Source organism: Stegastes partitus, unplaced genomic scaffold (genome assembly GCF_000690725.1).
Source record: "Stegastes partitus isolate 25-593 unplaced genomic scaffold, Stegastes_partitus-1.0.2 Scaffold1073, whole genome shotgun sequence".
Classification (NCBI taxonomy): Eukaryota; Metazoa; Chordata; class Actinopteri; family Pomacentridae; genus Stegastes; species Stegastes partitus.
Genome location: NW_007578804.1, coordinates 294,123 through 312,202, shown reverse-complemented (window position 1 = coordinate 312,202; position 18,080 = coordinate 294,123). Strand labels below are relative to the sequence as shown.

Sequence of the window (18,080 nt, the reverse complement as noted above, 5' to 3'; positions counted from 1 at the left end):
CAAAGAAGAGCTCTGGGCCTCTTAGTACCACTGTGACTAAAGCTGATGTGGTGCCTCAGTTGAGAGTTTTTAGAACATGATCTTTAGAAGAGTTCTTTCAGTTCGACCTGGTGTTGGGGAGACTTCTTGTCGTGTCTCAACAATAGAGACCAACATGGTCCCAAAAAGTTCAGGGACTGTTCCTGCTGTGCATGCAAGGAGTGCGGCAAAGTTGTAAACATGAACTGTAGTGAGTCAGGATTCTGCATGACACTGAACACTAATGTTTGTGCCCGTATGTGACTCCGGCATGGAGCTCAGACTGGATCAGAGCAGAAAACATCACATTCTGTCAGTCAACAGCCAGCACGAGTCAGTCTCCTTGTCGAGGATCTACGACTACCTCAGTGGAGGAGCCTGCAGCCTCCACGACCGGAGGAGGCACCAGGTCAGCGACCAAGAGCACGCTGGTTGTTCTTGTTTGACACTGATGGGATTGTGCAACATGAATTTGTCCCCCAGCGTGGTTCTCACCTTGCTGTGGTCCAGGCTGCTGCTGCTCCACCTCCTGGATGAACAGGTCAAACATCTGCGTCTGGATGAACTTCTTGACAAAGTGTCGAGTGGTCTTGGACTCGATGGCCTTGTAGAAACTTCTCTTCTCGAAGACGCCCCGATCTCCGCCGTATTTTACGTACGAGGAGTAATGGCCGACCGTTTTCACAAAGAAGTGCAGGAAGGCTTCCGACACCACCCGGTTCAGCTCCTCCCCCGCTGGAACGACGGAACAGAGAGCATGTGTGGGCGGTTGAACTCTTTATCAATGCTCCACACTGACACACGTGTTTGATTTTGGTTCACTCACTTGATGCTTTTTGCCTGTTTTTAAGAGCCTCTAGTATTTCAGTCTGGAGCTTCGGGGGCAAAATAGAGCCTTCGTCGCCAATCTGGAATGAAACAGGTCACAGTTCTACACAAATGCTTCACTTGTGGGTTGTTTTCTTTAAATGTCAAGATTATAAGCAAAAGATTTTTGCTGCTGCAGCCCTTACTGCAACAATGAACGTCTCCTTTTTATCCTCAGACAAATCGACCACCAGCAGCTGTGTCAGACAAAGAAAAGGGCAGAGTAAGGACGTCACTCCGTCACTAGTAAAGACATTTAAGTACAGAAACCCTGCTTCTACACAAGCTGGTAATGCTTCTGTCTTCGCAACTCACATCGCTCTGGTCAGTGACCATGTCCAGCAGGTGTTTCTGGACCCCCAGCAGGTAGGGGGTGGGCGCCATCACCACATCAATGAGGATTTCTGGAACAATGGAGATGAAGGTGTGCTGCCAGGTGAAGGGGTAAAGGAGGGCTGCCACTGCATGGATGACTTGAGATAACGTGCTGCAGAAAGACAAAAGCGGACATCAGGACTGATTCTAAACAAACAGACGGTTACACTCCTGTGATGACTACAAGTGCTGAGCCTTTGTTTTTATTCATTATTTCTACTCTCTCTGGACCAAATGGGACATTTTTAAACATAATGGGCTTCAGAAGCGGAAAATTGATTCTCAATTTTATGATTTTATTGCCTTGGCTGATGTTTTCCACAGCAAGGTCTCGCCCGGTCTGTATTCCCGTCTCAGACAAAACATTCTCACACTGAACACAGAAACAACTCGATTGCAGCTAAAACCATTTCTGCCATCCTTGCTATCAAATGAGCTAAGTTCTGTTTACGTACTGTAAAATCTCTTTGGTTTTTTTAGTCTGCCAGGATTTTATCATGATGAAAAACACTGACTTCTTAACCCTTTAAACGCCAAGTGTATCACATTTGATACGTGAGTTTCCGAGACCTCGACATCATCAGTCTGTTATGTTGTTTTTTTCATTAAAATCCTGATGTATACAATCAGACACATGCAGTGCACCGATAATCCACTACAGATCGGTAATTCACGCACCAAAAATGCCAAATGTAGCAAAAATTATATAAATTAAAACTCATATATGCAAATTGGTCGATTGCAGAAGGTTCAATAAATACTCCAGTTTCAAAATAATTTGAATTTTCTGGCAATTATTTCATGGTTCAGGAGTTAAATGTTGAGCACTGCCTGACATCCTCGTTAGTGTCGCTGTTCATCTCAACTTCCTGCCTGGAGACGTCAGACAGGAAGTTAAAATTTTCCCAGTATAAAAGCCTCACTTTGCTGGTGTATTAGTTGAAGCTATTTTATCTTGTTTATATTGCATGATTAGTTTTCAGCGTAACTGAGTCAGAAAACGGCATCATCTGACCAACAGTCTAAAACTCAACAACAGTGTCCTCACGATCAAAAAACCTGTTTTGTGTTTTTACAATTTAGTTTATTAGACGAATCAGGAGCCTGCGGTATAAAATATTTTACCATTTATAGCCAAAGTTCCTGAGAAACAAAGGGAATGTGTTACAAAGTCATTGGTGAACATGTAAATGAGCATCACAGAAGTTAAACGACACAAATGACACAAACAGACGTGTCAAGACTTCTATTCAATCAACTGTTGGTCCTTTAAACTGAATGTGATTTGGTCTGAAAACGTCACCACACATCAGCTCTGTACAGCAACAATGAGACACATCAGCATCCGGTTAAGAACACAAAACCTGCTCCAGCTCACATTCTGCAGGAGCAGGTTGGCATGAATAAACCCGAGAGTGTCGTTTCTAGGTGTGTAAAGGTGAGTGACCCACCCCAGTTCATCTGCGAGGAAAACGATCCGTCTCTCCAGGACGGCAGCCGCAAACACCAGCAGCACCTCTTCGTCCGTCAGGCAGCCGAAGAGCGTGGCGAAGTTGACGTGTTCCAGCCAGGAATCCAGCGGCCGGGTCAGACTGATGATCTGGTGGAAAGTCACCACTGTCACAAATACGCCAACAAACGTCACACAACTGGCACGACGTCGACTTTCAACGCTTTTTACACCCCTGTCTGACTTTTCAGAGCTCTGACGTGGATGAGACGCAGGTTAGTTTTAGCGTTTTTATGATTAATTTCTTCCACTTTGCATTATCGCACACGTTTAGAATCATGAGTCTTTACAAAGCCAGAGAACCTCGTCTTTGTCCTTCATTTACCCTGAGGGCGAGTCGGCATCAGTGCTCAGCTGGTTAAACGCCGGTATGTGTCCTGCTGGGAGAGGTGTTGCGTGTCTGCTATGAGGTACAGGTTCGGTAATGCAGGACAGGTTGAGACACAGCTCCAAACAAACACACCCACCTGGAGGATCTCCTACAAAGTCACTCACGCAGTAATGACACAACTGCTTCTGCTTACATGTTTAGCAGCTCTTTGGGGTTTAACTATAAGGTTGCCCTGTTTACAAGTCTGACTTTCAGTTTGTGTGCTAAATGTTTAACTCTTGTTTCGCGTGTCCTAATCGTCACTTGGCTGGAATTACAGCAAAGTGGTAGATGTGGGACGTTCTCCGGGTTACTGTAGAAGGAAATCCCTCCTTCACCCATCAGTTTGGGCAAACCTCTGACAGTATTACACAGTCTGTAGTGTACACAAACAAGCTTTAAAGGAAATCTATGTTGTACTGTGGGTCTATATTTTTAGGACTGTGGAAGAACATATATTTATTTTTCTGAGGATATTATGTATACAACAGTATATAACCATAATTCCTTATGACCTAAAGACCCTTAACTGGTGTTTTTCCAGCACCATCTTACGTCGTCGGCAGCCATGCATTAGTTTATATGTTAAAATCCTATTGCTTGCAGCCATTTCAGGGCATCGTATTACAGATAACTCCAATTACATATTCATTCGTGACTTTTACTTTAGAGATCAAAACCCAACCTCTTAAATTTAAAGGCTCAATACCATCTAACAACTTTTTAAGACACTCATCAAATAATTGTAAGAAGACAAGAAATGACCGATTTGTTTTTTTTTTTTTTTACATCCATATCATCGAACTACAAGTGATATGCTACCAACAGTACAGGAGGGGTGTTCCTCTGACCTCAGTGCCCGACTCAGGAATAAAGCTCTTAATCTCCACTGTGTTCCCCGGAGCTGGGAATGGAGCCTCTCTCAGCTTCTGCATGAATGGGTAGATCATCGCCATGGAGATCTGCCGGCGCTTCTCGACCTCGTCGAATATCTGCACAGATGGGACAACACATAGTCATAACATGGCGGCATTACCGTTACCCCGGGGCTTAAAGGAACACAACTACGAGCATAGTAACTAGTTCCACCAGTAGGACAACAGAATCGTGTCATACTAACCCAAAAAAAAAGTGAAAGCAAACAACGCTTAAGTCAGCAGTAATGAGTAGGACATGACTCTGTTCCTGCACTGATAGAAAGTGAATCCATCTGCGTGAGAAAAGGGAAATGTCTCACTGAAAAATGATTGACTTGCAAAATAAAAACCTTCATTTCTGGACACTTGTTGCAGTCTTACAGTCATTCTGGATGAGCTTTGCTGGATCAAACCTTTTTTTTTTTTTAAATGCCAACACTGAGGCATAATTATAGCAATTTAAACTATTACTACTATTATCTGAGCATCCCTCTGAATTGGTTGAAGTCTAGTTTTTAGGATGAAGAAAAGACGTAGAATTAAGCAGCACGCTGACTGTAGTGACATCTGCTGTACAGAGGGCTGCTCCAGTCATTCAAAGTACGGCTTGTTTACAGCAGATTAATTACACTGTTTGTATATTTAGCTTTATAATATCCGATTTCACACTGCCAGGATTTGTTGACATCTTTAGTAAAAATCTAACGAAGCTAGAAGCTGCCTAGCGCTGTTCACTGTCTGTCAGAGAGAGTGTAGAATCTGGTAAACATCATTTAAGTGCCTAAAACACCCAAATTCCCAACAAAAACTCCCAAGACAGGATTTCCTACATGGCAATAATTAAGACAATCATTGACTCACAGCAAAATCGTGTCGCCAAATGACTCAAGCGTGCTTCCTGATTAGTAATCAACAGGAAAAAAATAAATAAGTAAATGCTCTGGACACATTTACTCCACAGAGAGATTAGTAAGAAAAAAAATGAAGTTTTAAGACTCTTAGCCAAGCTGTGAAACAAACCTGGTTTAAAACAAAACATAAACCTGGAAATACGTGGGATGTTTGAGGATTAATAAGTTATAACATGCAAAATAAAGAAAAAAAACTGCTCTACTTCAAGTGGGGACAGTAATGATTCATTGTTAATACATTAATTTTGTTGATTAAATATATATTTGCGGATGCGGCAGAAGACGGGGGATACATGTGGGTGGCAGTAAACACCACCGGACGTCCTGAACCGATAAAGCTGCTGTGACAGTATTTGTGGACATCTGTACCTGCCGACCACCTGTCAACGTTAACTACGGCAAACAAGTCACTCCATCATCATGTTGAAGAGATTAACAACATTATATATACCGTGGAAGACAGTGTCTGACAGTAACTGGTGTTTATGTCTTCTTTAAATTTCTAATGTGCCAATTTAGTGGTGAACGACTCAAAATGGTTTCATCAGCATATGAGAAAATATTTACTGTGCTTAATCAATTGTTGGTTGTTGCCGTGGCAGCAACCACACTTATCAGATTAGTGCCAGTCACTATGTTAACTCCTTCAGATGACACACACTTGGATCTATTCTTTAGGGGCGTATTTAACCTGCACTGATTGTTAACCTGTTAGACATACGGCTGTGCTTTAAGTTTCCACAGAACGTTGCTCACTAAGGAGCATTGTGATGGAAAACCGTGGCATCAGAACCACAATGACTGAGACCCCGTTTACACGTAGCAACAACGGTGATAATTCAATGGGCCTTTGGTTTACACGTAAACGAAGCTACAAGTCACCGAAAAACAATCAAATCTGAAAACTCCAGCCAAAGTGGGGGATTTGGAAAAACTCCATCTTTGCATGTAGACCGGAGGAGGCGGAGTTTGACGTCACAGTGAGCGACAAAAGCATCATCAGCGTCATATGTGTGCGACCATGTTTACACTTTGGCTACTGTGATAGAAATGGATGCTGTTAAAGCAGAAAGTGCTTGTTTTTACGTTTGTGCAATGTTTTTGGCCTGTTTGCATTTTCATTCAAACGACCCTCGCGTCATTATAGTTCAAGTAACAGGAAGTAATTCATGCTATTCGTTGTGTTTTTCCAGGATTCTGATTGGCTGGCATGGCCGTATGCTTCTCGTTACACTGCCCCCTACAGGTTTGGCAGCTCATAGCAGCTCTTAACGACGTGTTTATGTGGGTTTGTGTAAACTAAGACTTGGTGTGAACAATGTTGTTTTTCTGTTTTTGTAAATACCCGTCGATGTGTAAATGTAGTGTCAGGACAGAGGGGCTCCCTCAGGATCGTGATGAGACCGTTGGTTTCTAAGGAGGCAGTGCAGGGAGCTGTAAAACACTCGGCTGCTTCCACAGCTGAATGTGGCAGAGCCAAGAGTGAGCTCAACACCAATGCATCAAGTTTTGTTCGCCAAGCAACAGAACAGCAGCTTCATCACAGACTTCACTAAACAAAAAACACAAGAGTCACCTTGGAGAAGAGGCCGAAACAAGCCACCGAGCTGATGATACAGTAGGCTTCAGGCGGTCGAGCTCCTTTCCCTCCAGGCTGAGGACAGGAAACATTATTTTAATTAGCATCAAAACATAGATTCTCTAAACGGCTGGATGCTTTTGAGTCGACGCACTGACCAGTAATCTCCTGCAGTACCCGTTTCTTCTGCTGCCGTCGATCTCGGTCAGAACGAAGGAGAAGGTCTCACTGGAGACCGACAAAAGGAACATGTGACGCAGACTGATGTACGATAAACTGAACATCAAGCACTGGTGAAAAAGTTTCTGCTTTACCTGTGGTATTCTGTCAGAGGAGCCCAGTTGATGCCCTCCGGGAAACAGAAGAGGGTGATCGCCTTCAGCGTCTTTTCCTCTTCCTCCTTCTGGAATCTCGCCATTCCATCTCTCTGAAAGTAAAAGGAGCTGCACGTAAGAACACAAACGTCCGAATCAGTAGACGGCTTCCTACTATAAAGACTGGGTAATACCCGATTTAGCCCATGTGTTAATATATAAATTCCCATCATGGAACGGTACAAAACTAGAACACAAACATCAGTGAGGAAGAAGGGTCATTGCGGTAAAACCAGTTCAAACTCCACAAAAGACCGTTTCTAACAATGCTTTTACAGCTTTGAATATTCTAGAGCTTCTTCCTATACAGAGAACTTGAACCATTTCACATAAATTATAACACATCAGCAGAAAATAAAACGCACACATCATGATCAGCAGACTCAGTAACGCTGCACTAACAGCAATTATCCTTCAGATTTCCAGCCTGAAACTTCAGTAAAGTGAGTGCTGATTATATTTTAGCTACGTTTTCAATTAAAAAACAAAAAACAAAACGCGGTTTAGTCCCAAACACTAAAGCTCCACTGCCCCATGTAGCCGAGAGTAATATAAAAACCAACAACAAACACCTCATTGGCTTTGCAGGATGATAATAACCGTAACAAGTCTCACTCTGCATACATGTACGTTTGGGTTTCACCATGACACTGACCTTGGGGAACTGGTAAGTGATCTGAGGTTCATAGTTGTTGCTGTCCTTGGTTTTCTTGAGGCTGACCACTACCAGATATTCAAAGAAGTACTGACCGCTGACGTAGCGGTGCTGCCGGGACGTGTTGTCTTCCGCCAATGGGCTCTGTTGCTCTGTATGCTCGGGGTCTTTGGCTTCTACACAGAAATACACAAATACATCGAGCTTTAGTGTACAGTTACACATGGATGGGTTGACATTAGCCTCATCAGAGTAGCACTTGGTCCCACAGTGCCTGTTGAGGTGGCAGGAGAGGTAACTAAAGCCTCTCCCATTTGAATTCAGATTGTACGAATATCCTCCATTAGGGCATGCACTGGCGCACCACTCTCTAAGCAGAGATCTGCACTAAGCATGTAGATAGCCTATTTACTTAGCCTAGCTTGGCCTAAAGACTGAAAGCAGCAGCACTCTGACCAAAGTTCAAGAAGCACACCCACCACCAACACTGATAAACGAGCCGTATCTCGTTAGTTTAATCTGTAGACAAACACAGGTAGACAAACATAACAGTCGGCAGCTCTAGAAATTCACCGTCCAACAATAAACCTGTACTTTATGTATGCTTAAGATTTTTTTTGAAGGTTGTTTCAGGCTGCAGGTGCACAGTGAATAAAACTGTTTTATCCAAGCTCAGTAAAAGCAGCTGCACATTAAAACAGAGTCATGAGGTAAGAGCTGAAGGAATAAATACAACCTAACGTCTATCACGCCTTACAGAGAGTGACGATCATCCAACCTCATCATACAGCTCACAGTGATGAGTGTTGTTAGTTACCACCAGTTTTCACTGTAGATATCAAACTATTGGATTTGCACATTTAAAAAAATTACTCCAAATAAACTCTACAAGGCGTTTGGCTTCTGATTTCTCATGAACAGTGAGGCTCACGACCAGCCCTGGGATGGACGCGTCCATTTGGATTTGGCTCCAAAGAACTTTCAGTATAAAATAAAGTCACCACTGGAAAGGAATGAAGGCTCTTTCTTCTTTCATGTTGGCTTTTGAGGGGTTCTTATCCTCTATTTTTCCACAGGTTTCTTCTTCTATGTTTTACTTAAAGTTTGGGCCTCTTCCACTAAATTGTGGGGGTAAATGTTTTCTTTGTAACTACCCCTTTAAACCCACTTCTGAACGCAGCTATGCAAAGGTTCTTCCTGCCTCTGCACTATTATAGTCATCTGTCTCCCTCAATGTGCAAGTATTGCTTTCCTTCTGCTAAATGGGTGAATTTTAATATCATAACTGGCTTCTCTGGTAAATTGATCGCCGCTCTACCAGCTGCTTCCAGCGACGATCATCATTGATTAGTTTTTTTGCCTGTATTCTTTTATTCATTGCCTGTTATATCATTGCTGTTTGTAGCTAATAAATGTTTGTGCATAATCATCGTCGGTTCCGCTGCATATTTCTTTATTTGGAAGCTGGAGGTCAATGAAATCAGAGTTCACGATTTTTGATTATGAGAGAAAGTATTAACATTCAATCTGAAGTATTAGTAATCAATTTCCAAATTATACTCAGTGGTGCCCCGATTATAAACGAGTGTATTTTACCCAATACAAAAGCAGTACCGCCACGTATATGCACATTTAAATGGGTTTTTTTTGCCTTTATTGCAGAGGTTAGTTGAAAAGAGACACACCATGGGTCGGACTCGATCCGCTGCCACTGCATCGCAGACTTTAGCCCCAATACATGGGTCACCTGCTTAACCCGCTGAGCTACTGGGGTGCCCAATACGCACATTTAAAGCTAAAGTTTCAAAACATTTTGACTGTACAGGAAAACAAGAGATATGTTCCTGTCTGTCAATGGTCCGAGCCAAGTAGCAGGTGTACCAGAATGTGGGGTGAAACCATTGTGATTGTGTCTAGGATCGGCAGAACATCAGTCACTGTGGGATCAATCAGCATGATGGTGGCATGGCCGGGTAGACGGAACCGGTCGAACCCACGGCTATTGGTCGGTGTGTCGGGGAATGAAAGCAGCGCTCCGTGTGCTTGAGGAGGTTAAAGAGTCTTATAAAGTCTTCTCTAACAGTCCAGACTGCTGCTGTACCATCCCGCCCCTCGCTGCTTCTTGTTGAGCCGTGTAGAATAAGCAGCTGTCTCACAGTCCACCGGGCTTGTTTACGTTCAAGCGCTGCTTCTGTTAACTCTGAAATGTCTCTCGTTGACCGTCTGCCAAAGCCAACCTGCTCATATGTGCTCTGCTGCTTTCCTTCACTTTCCGTTTCTAATAAAATCCCCCCAGCAACGAGTTCTAGTTTTGTTTTTTTTCTCTTTCAGGTTTGTAACCATGTGTCTCAGTGTTTTGTCCTGCTGGTCCTACCACAAAGACAAGACGAGATATAAAAGTGAAAGTAAAACAAAAAATAGTGCGTTAAACTAAAACTAGCATAGAAAAAGTAAGAAGGAATGCAGACACTGATATTGAAGCAATGATGTAAACATGAAACTGAAATACTGCAAACAATACTGAAGCCGATATTGGACATACCGTAATACTACAAATAGATAGTGATGTTATGGTTTAGTGCTTCAGCTGCTCTTCCTGCAGCAGGGGGGACGACTTATGGGTCATTCTTACCAGTATTATTATTATCATCACACTGTACATAGAACAGCAGAAAGTATATTTATTTTTTGTGTTACATTTTATTTCCATATGAATACTTTATATTTTATTTATATATTTTTACTTTAAGACTTTTGATTGGGAGCATCTGTAACTGAAAGCGATTGAAATTATGTCTGTAATGAGGATTTGTCTTTGACATGGTGAGCAGTCTTTGATGTTGCTGTCTTCAAAGCAATAAAATCACCTTTAGAAGATGCTTGAAATATGTTGTTACCCTTTACTTTCCATTATGAACTGGTCGTTTTTCCTGATGATGAAATAATGCTAGATGAGGCGATTCTGGAACTGTGTCTCACATAATATTTGGGTTTTGGTTGAATTCATAGTTCAAAGAAAACATGGCAATTCTTTCTTCTTTTTTTTAAAAAAAAAACAACAAACTCCTAAAGTAGGCTCAACAACAAAACCATATTTGGTTCAGATCATCTTGGGATCTGAAGGAACACATGGTAAAAATAGGAAAATGATGGTGAAGTGCCCACACGGTCAAATCAGGGCATGAAAATGGACAAATTCATGAAATTTGAAAATCGAGTGCATTTCAAAAATGATTCCTAAACCCCTATAATCCTTAGATTCATGGTTACTGTGTTAACATGGTCCAACACCTCATAAATGAAAACAATTCTTTATCTATCGTACTTTTCACATGAGTGACTGGGAGTCTTTCTTTTTTTAAACAACTGAATTTTTGCCCATTTTTAGAGTCTTGTAGGAAGACAAGCAAAGACAATACACCAGATTTGATTACATTTTTGGATTCTACAGGAAAAGTTAGCCAAAGTTGGCCAGTTTCAAAGCTCCATGTGCCACACTGCACGAGCTATTAATGTCGGAAGATGGGCCGAGAGGCTGGTTTGCCGAAAATTAACAAAAGTTTCAAAGGGCTGCAATTTCACAACTATTACAGATGGAGACCTAACATTTGGGGTGTCTTCATAGGTTTGGCATAGGAGCACCTGTGAATTTTTTCAGAGGAATCTAAGAGGTTGACCTGGGACTCTCTATGGAATGACCCATATACCATTTATTTGTGCCGCTGTAGACTGTGGGGGTCTCTAACGAAACATCAACGTTACTGTCGGGACTCCAGAGACCCATTTCTCGCTGCTAGCACCGCTATCTGTGCCTTCTGTACTCATCGCATCATGAAAACACAGTTAAGCTACAGGTCTGCGGCTATTTCTGCATCAAACATTTATTGGTGAGAATCCATTTCATGCTCAGTCAGCTGATCTGACAGCAGCAGGAGCAGCCAGCTTTAAAAGGTAAGACATACTCATATGGCACATTTACTGCTGTATTTATCGCTCCCTCACATTCCTTCGAGTACTAAACAAACTGCGACTGCCTGGTGCTGCAGCAAATCCATAACCAGCCATCATGCATCACGTGTTGACCTCTGAATTATTTCTACACTATTTAATGCTGTTGAGAGGTTGTATGTACGGGTAGCTGCAGTTGGAATTCTACATCATCGTCCTTATCACAACATCACCAAGTGTGGAGCTTCTTCAAAAATACTCACTGTCTCTTTTGCCTCTGCGAAGGGACGACCACATGGCACTGAACCTCTTGATGGCCCCTTGTCGCTCATCTTCGCCTGATGGGATGGCACCCGATGGAGAAGCAAAAACAGCAGCAGTCAGGTACTAAAACCACACGTCAGCATTAGCTTCCAGGAGCTTCCTCTGCTAATTAAAAGGCCCCACAAGTGTTGCCAACATATATACTGAACACAAGGAAGAAGCAGATAACGCTGGAGAAAGGTGGTAATTGAGGAGCACCATTACAATCTACTGCCAGCTCTGGGAAGGAACTGCAAACTTTAGAGCATTTTTTTCCCCGCCAAACCTACAGGCAGCAGACATTTGCAATCTGAAGAATTCAGGTCAAGTATTGCTTCAAGTCTGCTTAAACATAAAATAATGACTTCCAAGTAGACTGTGTTCACACGACAGGAGTTTAAAGTTCTGAAACCAGGTATGTCCACATGCACAAACTACAAGACTGGAAAATAACAGTGCATCACACACTTCAGGGTATTGTTATTATCGTGCTAGACAGAGCGGTCAGAGAGCAGTGCACCACCTCTGGAAACAGATGGAAACAAAATGGAGACTCTGGTGCAACAACTTGCTAATAATGCTTGAGACAAAAACAAAAGCCTAAATGAGTCTGGGTGAGAAAATGTCTGGATAAATGCAGCCAACAAGGACCACTAAAGGTGTGATCAGTTTCCATATCTGTGGCTAACATCGGTGCTAGAATGTTTAGCGTTTCTCCAGACAACTCAATAATAAATCGTACCCATTTGAGGTGAATAGGTAGTGAATTCGACTCCTGTAGCGTGAGCCCAGCCTTACAAAACCTTCATCTGACGACACAAAAGCTTCCTGATTTAAGAGATTCTTCTGTACTTACTGTGTTTGGCGTCAACATCGGAGATGAAGTTTTCTTTGGGCTGCTCACCTGGACAACAGAGAAAGAAGAGTTGGGTGAATAAACGGCTCCCTTTCTGCCTTATTCACTCTTATCATGTTTGTGTTCGGAGGTCTCTTCCTGTTAACAAGGAAGTCGTTCCTCTCCGCTCTCGCAGATGTGCTTGCTCATCAGTTTTTAATCATCCATCGATCCACTATCTATACGCCGCTTAAACCTCACTAGGGTCATGGGGGGCTGGAGTCTATCCCAGCTGACTCAGGGTGAAGGCAGGTTCACCTGGACAGGTCACCAGTCTATCACAGGGCTACACTTAGAGACAGACAACCAAGCACACTCACATTCACACCTACGGACAATTTAGAATCACCAATTAACCTCAGCATGTTTCTGGCTGCAGGGTGGCGCAGTTGGTAGCACTGTTGCCTCGCAGCAAGGCAACGGTTTGCGTCCCGGTGGGGGCACCGGAATCTTTCTGCGTGGAGTTTGCATGTTCTCCCCGTGCAGCGTGGGTCCAGAAACATGTTGAGGTTAATTGGTGATTCTAAATTGTCTGTAGGTGTGAATGTGAGTGTGCTTGGTTGTCTGTCTCTAAGTGTAGCCCTGTGATAGACTGGTTACCTGTCCAGGTGAACCTGCCTTCACCCTGAGTCAGCTGGGATAGACTCCAGCCCCCCACGACCCTAGTGAGGATTAAGCGGTGTACAGATAATGGATGGATGTTTCTGGACTGTGGGAGGAAGCCGGAGAACCCGGAGAGAACCCACGCTGCACGGGGAGAACATGGAGACTCCATGCAGAAAGATTCCGGCGCGACGCGAACCGGCGACCTTCTTGCTGCGAGGCAACAGTGCTACCAACTGCGCCACCTTGCAGCCCATTTTTAATCATTACTCAGGTTAAACTCTATCATTAATATTACTGTCAGGTTTTAGCCATCATATTTAATTTAGCTGGGTCAATATGCATGAGGTTCTAACCGTTTACATTTAAAATACTCACACTATAGGGTCATAATCTCAATATTTAAACTTGTTAGGTGAAAATATGATGTCAGTCGTATTAGCTGGAAAGCAATCACGCATGTAGAAACACCCCTTAATATCTGACCAAGCAAAAACTAATTATACCGCAGCTGAAAGGTGTCGACAGCTTTCCAGACAAAAGACAGACGACGCCAATATGAACACATGAGAATTTATAAGCTGTCATTTCATCACATCTGCCCCGTATGTTCTAATATTAAATATATAACTACATATGATCTACTGGTATCAATGTCAAGCACAGACTTATCCACTCACAGGCAGTTACACAACAGACGGCCATCTGTAGCATCTCCCTGTGGTGCAAGTCGTGCCGCTAATCCTCTGTATATACTGCAACACCACTAAATCGTTGGTTTACGTCACACTCCGAGGAAAGAATTGTCGTGCGTGTTCTGCATTGAGGTCAAGTGGGGGGGGGAAAAAAACAAAACAGCTGAGATAAATTAATAGAAAGCCCACACACAAGGAAACCTCAAGTGTATGTCTGAGTTTGTCGTAAAATAGGAGGAACCAATCACAACTCAAAAAGGAAAGAAAAAGGAAGCAAAAAGTCACCTTAAGGAACATTCTGTCACATCGGAACAGTTTGTTTTGCACTAAGGAATAAAGGCAGTGGGGGGAAGTTGTGAGTATTGTCATACAATGAGGTAAAAATGAAAGTAGTGAAGTAATGACTAACAAAAATGTCTTCCTACACCATTAAAGCTGAAGCCTAAGGTGGCTTACGAAATGAAACACACGTGGCATATGAAGTCGTGGAGTGGAGGCATTTTTGTTCGGCACCAGTTTTACTCATCTGCACCCACGACTGCTTCTGTTTCTCCAACACTGGGCTCATTTTCACTTAGCTCATTGTTCCTCATAGTTGAGTCACTCCACCCGAGCTGCTTTCTGCTAGCGAGGGAGGAGCATCGGCAGCGTGTGAACATGCTGTTAACGAGGACAGTGATGCAAGTTTTGATCCACTGCTGACCTCGAGGCAGCTCCAGAGGTTTAAGAACAGGCTGACGATTTAGCAAACCCATAGCGTTGACCGACCTACGCTACGAGGCCAGCAACCGTTGGACCACTTCCACTTTCTGCTGAGCTGAGGAACCTTCATGCTGAGCTCCCCCTCACATCATTTGTATTCACAGCTCGGAAACTTTATCGCCTGTAATTCTTGTTGTTGTCCTTCCCGCCTCTTTTAGATTCCATTTTCCTCGTGTTATCTACGAGCAGCACATTCTAACATCAGAGAAGACCTTTGTCCCACATGTCACGAGTGCAAACAGTGAGACAAAACATTCTGATATAACACTAATCATCTTGTCGCACTCCTACATCTCTGATATTCAGGGATTCCGTCATAAGACATGTTAGATTGTCCACTAGGTGTTTAATTTATAGACGTGACGCAGCAGATCCCGTTCACAATGTTATCATCCATGTCCGAGAAGATGACGCCACCTTAACAAGTTCTGCATGTTGATTATCGTAGCAGCTTATGTCGTGTTTGGCCACTTCTAAGAGCTCTCAAAGCACGGCGTTGTTGTCTAAAACACAACACTACAACACTCTGAATGAGGTGTTTTAATGACCCATTGCTATCAAAGCAAATCCATGTTTTGAAACCTCGGCTTCGTCGCCTTCAGTGATGTCGTCACGTCAATGAGTCGGCCCGGCCTTATGGGTGGAAACTAGTCCCAGAAGAAACTGAATCTGAATTGCTGAAGTATTGTTCTACTTAAATAATCGAAATAAAAATCAGAATCATATATTTGAAATTATATTTATGTACTACTGGCTGATCTTCGGTATGAAGGTCTGGTTCTGAAGGATCATTTCAGTTTTTAGGTCATTTAAGTCTGTGTAATTTAGCTAATCTGTTATGAGCTAGCTATTGCAACAAGCAGGCTAATGTGGAAACGAGCAGGAGATCAGTAGCTCGCATTTTTGTTTGTATTTATTTTAGATGATAATAAGCATCAAATTAGCTTCATGTGTTTACAGAAATTGTTGCGCTGTGCTTGGACTAAAAAAAACTACCAAAAAAAAAACTGTAGTCCCGACAGTAGTTCTGCATCACTGACCAATCTGACTGAAGGACTTTAAGAACTGATTAGAATCAGTCAAAGAAAACTCATCTGACCGGTCCAGTCAGTGTAGCTTAACTGTAATCTGATTACTGGGCACTGTACCGTAAGAAGAAAATGCTCGACTTTCCATCAGCTCCCTGCAAAAGGGCTGAATTATTGAGCACCAGGAAGAAATCAGAGTCAGAATCAACTTTATCGGCCCAATGTGTCCACGCCTATGGCATCGCCCGAACATCAGAGAAAAGAGCGACGCTAGCTCCCTGTGGCGTTAAAGCAGCTTTTTGCTAACGATTCAGACCAGAATAAAGCCATAACAAATGCCACAGGTGGTTTTATAGTAGGAAATACGCAACCATACTGATGCTGAAAGTAATCGAGTCCCGATACGAAGTTCTTTCTAATCTGCATTTCAGCAGCAAGGCCTTTGGAAACAGACACAAGCTGCAGTCGTCCACAACCTCTCCGGTGCATCTGCTGGCGTTCTCATGACTGATAGGGGGAGCAACTAAGAGTTTTTCATTAGCAGATTGAAGCGAGTTGCAGCCGTATTGAAAGACTTCTTCAAGATTTTTATTTGCCATTTGTGCATAAACACACACACTGGAATTTGTAGAAGGGCTCTCTTGGAGATAAAAAAAACAAAACATCTAGTCAAACCAGGTGAGCAATAGAACACTATACAATAAAACAAGAGTAACAGAAGATAAAATACAAAAACATAATAAATAAATCTGAATGCTGCACAAGGAACTAGTGATGTACTGATATCACACATGTAGAGGTTACTGCACATACATGACGTCATATTGCACGAGAGGTGCAGTGAGCTCATGGAGGGTTACTGCACATAGTGTTCACATTTTGTTTTTTCCATCAATCTCACTGTGGAAAAAGGAAAAAAAGATAAAAAAAAAGAAGAAGACCTTTTAAAAGGATACAGCAGTGGTCTGTTCAGTAAACCCATTCTTCATAAAAAGAAGAAGAAAAATTTGGTGTATTTGTGTTTTTGCTGTACTGAAACCCTGCTGATCAACGTATGTGACAAGAACGGTGCATATCCTGCAGACACAGGAAGTAAAAACGAGTCCTGGAAGCTAAAGACGGGAGTGAGCCCGAATGGGATCACCAGCTCACAGACGGTGAGACTCGGCCCAAACAGCCTGACCACCGTAGAACCACCAGGGTGTGTGTTCAGCCCTCTGCTCCCGCTGTACATGTGACTGCACCTCATAAAACCTGCAGACAACACTTATCTCAAACCGCAACGAGGCGAGGTGTGTAAACTACCAGGATGGTGTGCAGTGAACAACCTGTCGCTAAACATCATAAAGACAAAGGAGCTCCTCGTTGACTTCAGACGGCAACAAGAGGAGCACCTGCTCAGAATAGAAGAAGGTCTCCAGTTTTATATTCCATCAGTGAGGACCTGAAGAGGACTATAAATTCCACTTCTGTGTTGATAAAGGCCCAGCAGAGAAGGGTCGACCTCTCTGCAAACTTACTGGAGTCTTTTTACAAGGGCTGGGGGGCTTTAACGGGTTAATTTCTATTAATTATCACTTGGTTTATCTGGAAACTCCTTTGTGTCCAAAACAATTTGAAACTGGATTTTGTTCAATTTTGTTTTTATACCTTTAAACTAAATTTTTCCAAATCTGAATCAAACCTTGTCCAATATAACTTAAAATGGTCCCAAATAATTTAAAACCTGTCCCAAATTAAGTCAAAAAATGATGCAAATTTTGATGAAAAATAATCAAAAATAACTTAAAATGGTATTCTGGCATGTCACGCTCACCACACATGAGATTCTACTGATGTTAGAGCCTCAAAAACTGGTGAAATGTCAACTAAAGTCTATATTTTAATAAGAAATGTGGATAAATCCATTAATATACACTTACAGGAACAGCCTTTCTCGAGAATTCTGCACCCCTCTCCACCCCCAAGGGCCAACAACCATCAACCTGTCCTCTGCCGGAGCCACAATAATGCCTTTCTCAGTTCCCTAATTTCCTGCACAGTAGAGGCACTGACTCACACACTCCAGCTGGTAGGTGGCGCTAATGCACCTAAAGTTTGTTGGATAGCCGCAAAGAAGCTGCACAGGATGCATCGAGTGAGCGTACAAGAAAGTTTGGTGAACAGTGAGGGAAGACGAGACCGCACTGCTCGGCTTGTTGGGCAGGAAGTTGTTTTTTTAAAAACGTCCTGATGGCAGCTTACACTGTTTTCATTATAACACGAAGCAT

General features: G+C 42.7%; 1 protein-coding gene across 2 annotated transcripts in view; it reads right to left on the bottom strand.

The window, feature by feature from the left end:
* Positions 1-114: 114 nt before the first annotated feature.
* LOC103367642 (DENN domain-containing protein 2D) overlaps positions 115-18,080 on the bottom strand; it is a 29,783-nt gene continuing 11,817 nt past the window's right edge. The window contains exons 5-16 of one of the 2 annotated variants that reach the window (XM_008295738.1): positions 12,684-12,731; positions 11,788-11,862; positions 7,577-7,752; positions 6,862-6,974; positions 6,706-6,775; positions 6,545-6,622; positions 3,992-4,132; positions 2,712-2,860; positions 1,201-1,372; positions 1,032-1,082; positions 845-926; positions 115-753 (exon numbers count right to left, since the gene is read on the bottom strand). In XM_008295738.1, the coding sequence (XP_008293960.1) occupies positions 353-753; positions 845-926; positions 1,032-1,082; positions 1,201-1,372; positions 2,712-2,860; positions 3,992-4,132; positions 6,545-6,622; positions 6,706-6,775; positions 6,862-6,974; positions 7,577-7,752; positions 11,788-11,862; positions 12,684-12,731 (1,556 nt within the window). In that variant the 3' untranslated portion in view covers positions 115-352. The remainder of the gene's footprint in view (positions 754-844; positions 927-1,031; positions 1,083-1,200; positions 1,373-2,711; positions 2,861-3,991; positions 4,133-6,544; positions 6,623-6,705; positions 6,776-6,861; positions 6,975-7,576; positions 7,753-11,787; positions 11,863-12,683; positions 12,732-18,080) is intronic. The other variant, XM_008295739.1, reaches the window with a different exon arrangement.